The sequence below is a fragment of the Mesitornis unicolor genome, unplaced genomic scaffold (genome assembly GCF_000695765.1).
Source record: "Mesitornis unicolor isolate BGI_N332 unplaced genomic scaffold, ASM69576v1 scaffold44301, whole genome shotgun sequence".
Taxonomy (NCBI): Eukaryota; Metazoa; Chordata; class Aves; order Mesitornithiformes; family Mesitornithidae; genus Mesitornis; species Mesitornis unicolor.
In genome coordinates this window covers 10,350-15,846 of record NW_010166873.1, presented here as the reverse complement: position 1 = coordinate 15,846, position 5,497 = coordinate 10,350, and the positions used below count along the sequence as shown (strand labels likewise).

General features: G+C 42.6%; 1 protein-coding gene across 1 annotated transcript; it reads right to left on the bottom strand.

Annotated features, from left to right (window-relative positions):
* Positions 1-1,546: 1,546 nt before the first annotated feature.
* On the bottom strand, positions 1,547-3,935 carry TMEM169 (transmembrane protein 169). The gene is made up of 2 exons (XM_010195093.1): positions 3,632-3,935; positions 1,547-2,169 (listed from the first exon to the last, which is right to left on the bottom strand). The coding sequence occupies exons 1-2, from the start codon at positions 3,933-3,935 to the stop codon at positions 1,547-1,549; spliced, it is 927 nt and encodes a 308-aa protein (XP_010193395.1).
* Between the last annotated feature and the right edge of the window lie 1,562 nt (positions 3,936-5,497).

Sequence of the window (5,497 nt, the reverse complement as noted above, 5' to 3'; positions counted from 1 at the left end):
TACAACTAGAGCAACTCACCCTCTGGTAGGGACACTGGGGAAGTGAAACACCTATACAGACATGGATGGCTGTGCAGCCTAACTGACTGCACACTACGAGTTATCTACCTACACGCATGCAAATAGTGGGCTCCTCTGGGCTGAGGCTGAGCCAGACCTTCTAGCAGCCTCAGCTGAACTTGAGGACTCAGAAAATTAATCATGTTTCAGACATGTAACTCAGTCCCCATTAGAGTCCATTATACCTCTCTCTTATTTTCCTCATGTCCTCCTTAGGCCAAAACCCTGACAGTCAATCCAGAAAAAATAACTTTTCTGCTAGTCAGTTTTTTAAGAGAAAATTAAAGTTTCTCTAGCCTATGGTCTAGGAGCCCACGAAGGTGCCATGCAAAGCCCCCAAAGGGGGGAAGCCAATTACGAAAACGAAACATGAGCAGAGGATGATGTATAATCCATTGCTCTTCCATATAATTAACCAGGAAGTATGTGTGGGATGCAGATTTCTAGAGCTGAGGCACTAATGCAGTTTGCACTGGCACTAACAGACATGGGCTCAGGGACACAGCCATTCTGAAAGGGAAGGTCCAGCAGCTCTTTCATAAGAGCAAGTTGAAGAACAGAAAGACCATTTCAATGAGACCTTCCCATCCTAAGCACCTTCCACTCCACTTTCCTTAATACAGGTGCTGCTGATCCGCACTTACCTTGCAGTGATGTGCAAACCGATCACCTTTCCTCAGAGCAGGTGCTTCTTCCTTATAATGCAATGGTCTGCACCGCACACTGCGTACAACTCCTGTACATTCCTTCCTAGCAGTGCACCTATCAAGAGATCAAATGCAGGTGTGTCCTGAGCACCTATCTCTGCACCTACAGTCTCCTGAGGGAGTCCTACTCTTCCATCATGTGATGGGCGCATTTCAGGGCAGTGTGCCCTTGTCGGAGGCTATGCTGTCCTCTGCCAGTGAAAGGCTGGGCACAACTACTGCAGTGGTCTATTTTCCAAACTCTGACAGTGTCTAAGCAGTCAGCCTACCTGGAAGGTTTGCTGCACTTGTCGGAAGGACTGGAAAAGGATCCTTTCTAGGAAAACTGCAGGAACATCACATTTCACAATTTAGCCTTCATGTCTCCTAGCTCCTGAAAGTCATCCCCCGAGACTTCTTTTCACTGAGCCAACAGATCACTGTTATGTCCTATTCCCTGAAAGTAAAGTCTGACTTTACAGAAGTGGACTGTTCAGCACATATCTCTGCCACCCCACAAACAGCCCAAGCCCCACAGATCTGGATTTTCTCACCACTTCCAGAATTTGTAATTAGCTAAAACAGATGAAAAATCCTTGAAGAGCCATGCACCTCCCTGCCCAGACCACATGAAGCTACCATACTTGCATTCTGTGACACTTAAAGAGCATTCCCAGCCCAATATTTTATTCATTAAGTGTGTGTTTAAATATATATAGATACATATATAAAAAACAGTGTGATATTTTGTAGGTGAAAACCACTCACAGATGACCAAAATAGTCAGCCAGGACAAAGGCTCAGACTGTCGAGGTCTCAACCCCCTGTGCAGAGCTCTTGCCAGACAGACTGCCTGAGATATTGTCAGAATCTAGCAGCTCGACAATGCTGTATGGAGAACAATCTTCCAAACCCAGCTTGCTGCAGAGCCAGCCACAGAAGCCCTTCTCCATGTCCCTGACAGCGCGCCACCAGTACCCAAAGGACCATGCTACCTGGGCCACGGCTGAGTACAGGCCTAGGGAAAAAGACACAACCATAATTATAATTGGGTAGAAGATGATCAAAAAGGGACAAAAGGTGATTTTGTGCCAGAAGGTCCTCTCTTCATTGTACACCAAGAAGATGTTGTACCATGTAATGGTTCCATAGTAGAAGGAAACCACAAAGGACACTACAAAAATGATGGGGAGGCAGATGATGGTCCAGAGGACGATGTGGGGTCCTCTGTCCAGCCCAACATTACATTTCTTCTTCTTCTCAGGTGCATCCTCTTTAGGCGGTTCCTTTGACTTAGCCAGTTCCTGCAGCTCTTTGTCCGTTAGTGTGACATGGATGTCCACCATCTGACCCTTCTTCTTTCCCCTGGTGATTGTTCCAGTCAAGGTGACGTATCGGCTGTCTAAAGGCATGTTCCAGACACCTATGAACACAGATAAACTCATCTACATTAGATTTCTTTTCTATGTGGAGTATTTTGTGCAAATCCCCAAAGACAATTAGATAATGCATATGGAGTTATAGTTAAATTTTAAAAAGATGGAATGCAAGGAGCAATGCAGTATAAAGAACATTTATCACAGGAGAAAATGGAAGAAGAGATAATGAGGGAGAAGACGGGAATTCCAGAAGACAGAAATCACAAGGGACAAGACTCCAGCACCTGCACTGGGGCAGTATGTGAAGGGGAAAGTGCTGCAGGAATATATGAGAAAGAGATGAGGCAGAGTAACTGAATTAAAAATGGCATGCCTGTTTTCCCTGGTATCCTCATAGGTTTATTCCTGAACAGCATGGACACTTGGTGTGAATTAGATAAATATGACTAAGACTCTTGCTCTGAAATAAGCACATCTATACATGAAGTTATACTTAAATAACTAATATTTCACTTTACATTTCCACTGTATCTCAATGCAAATTAATTTTAAATGTTTAGAAAATCCTTACAAACTCTTATTATATTTGCATTTTAAGGGATCAACAAAGGCACCAAACAGGAAAGTGCTGTGATGTGTGTTAAAATCCTAAACAGACTGCCTTAGCTTTGATGTGACATTGCTTTAGGATGATCCCTGCAGTGGCACTGGCCATAAACTCTTCTATGGAACTAAAATATGCTTCCTCCTGGTCTTAATCCAGACTAGCTTGGCTGAGCAATCTGAAGTGGTCCACAAAAATAGGAAGGCAGCATATAAACCATAGATTAGGGGTTGGGATAGTGGGGGAGTCTGGTGTGGCAGATGGACCAGGAGCATACATTCACATTTAGACCCCTCTCAGCCTGCACTGCTGACTCACAAAACGATTAGCCAGAGGACCTGCCTCCCACATTTCTTCCCTGCAAGGGTATCCAGGACAGACATCAGAACTGAAAGTGGCTCCAAGATGCCCCACAGTGACCTTGCCAAATAATCACTCTTAAAGAGGAAGCTGTGCTGAGAATATGCAAACAGAAGGCAACAGCAAATCCTAGATGATGAGTAAAACTCCCTGTAGCAGCTAGAGCCACTAAATCCATCTGCTTCTATCCTTTCACTTAACAGGCAGTTGTTTAGGCATGGACAGGGGCTTGCTCACAGCATCACTGGCTTAAAGCATTCTCAGCATTTTTCTGGATCAACTCCTACCAGCACATACATTTAAAACTAAGAGTGCGGCAACAACCAACCTCTGCAAAGAACTGCAGGAGAGACCCCAAATCAGCTTGTAATGCTTTTTATTTCAGAGCATTTTCACGTATGAACTCAAGCTCTCCTTGCCATAAACATAATGATATTAAAAGTCTTGGAGAGGGTTGGTCCCACAGTCACTTCCATTTGACCTCAGTGCATGCTGGCATCAAAATAAGTTTATGGAAAGAGGGCGTTCCCAGGAATACCTACCATCTGCCATGGACTGACCCAGGAACTTGGAGCCTTCCTCAGAGCTCCTCTCCCCTCCTTCTTCATCCGCCTGTTCTTCTTCCACCTTATTCTCATTCTCTGACCGATACACTATTATTGACTCGGGACGAGACTCTTTCTTCTTCTTTTTCCTCCGGTCCATAGTGGCTTCCCCATCAAAGGTGACAGTGGTTGCCACAGCCCTTCTCACAGAGCCATGGCGAGGGCTCTGGCTTCCAGACTTGCTCTCTTTCTGCACGGTCTCCTCCATGCCACTGCTGCTCTCAAGCACCTCACTTGGCATCTTGTGGCACTTGTTTCCAATCTAACAGCTCGTGCACTTAGAAGTCATTGATTGGACAACAGTCCCATGGGTGCTTTGTTTTGGTAAGGTGTCCCATTGCTGACATCCAAACTATGCACTCCATTCCCAGCCTAAAATGAGAAAGAAGGCTGAAAAGATGTCTTTTTCTTACGAAGCAGAAAAAAACAGCCAGAATTTTCCTATAAAGGTTTACTTCCAACTGGCTTAAATGCCATCTGAAGATCCTTATTACTGTTTTGAACATCAACTTTATTACATGGATACATGTTTTGTAATATCACCTAATCCTGATTCTCAGGTTCCAATTTTAAATATAACAAACCAAAGCTATAGGAAAAGGAAAGAGTATTAACATTTATAAGAAGAGGTTAAACAAGCACAGCTTACTGGGTGATTTTAACATTCCTCTGCAATGCTGGAAGCAAACAGAAGACGATAGTTTTGGCCCACATGCATGAGAAAGAAGACATGAAAACACAGATTAAAAAGAAGTTGACTGATTTAAGGGACTGCTCTAGATAAGAGACAACTGCAGAAGGAATGCTGCATTACAACAGCTATACTGGTGCCAGCCTTTCTCATCTTGAGTGTCTTCTGATTTACTGCAAGGATATTACAGAAAGTAATCAAATGATGTCAAAATGAATGATGTTTCAAACCTTACCAATTTAGCATTATGTAGTGCTGTTAGACCTTAAAATATAGTATACACAGTGGATTTAAAGCAAAATTACTATTAAGATTACTTCACTGGGGAGGGAATTGGAAGCCACAGCAAAATCTTGTGATTGTACATGGAAAACAACTCAAATCTTCACAAATCTTTGCAACAAATATAAGGGCTCAGTGTTTTACTCCTCATTCAAGCAAAATTAACTGCAATATCAAGTGACACTGTTATCTATGGGAAAGCTGCCTAAAATTGTATAATTAAACATGTATTGAGACAGACAAATCCTGCTCCATGAACGTGGAAGACACAAGGTTAATGGTGCTCAGATTTCGTAACATTTAAGAAATTGTGCCAAGTATTCATGAAGTCTTTAGGTACAAACCTGAATACACTGAATAACATTTTAACAGCTCTGAAGAACTCTGCTGAATGTTTACATGAGCATTTAAATTTAAATGAATGCACATGACCAATAATTAAGCTTCTACCTAGTATCTGAGTCATCTCTTTAACAGAAGATTAAGAAACACCGTTACAATAATTTACAGCCCACAATGCTGGGAAATTGTTGAACAGATGCTAGAAAAGAGTTGAGCATTTTTAGATTTGACAGTATGGTTCTGGTCTTCCCACAGAGAGAAGATTTTGCTGGTTTGTTTTGAAATTTGTTGCAGAACTCTGGATCAACTATTTATGCCTGTCACACCCACCCACCCACCTCCCACACCTTTTAATCCTATCACTTTAACATTTAAGACTGTGGCCAATTGCCTCTATGTGGCTTTAAGGAACTCAACAATTCAGATTCTATTTTGCATTACAGAAAATAAATCTTCCCTGGTGATCAGAAGACACACGAAATGGAATT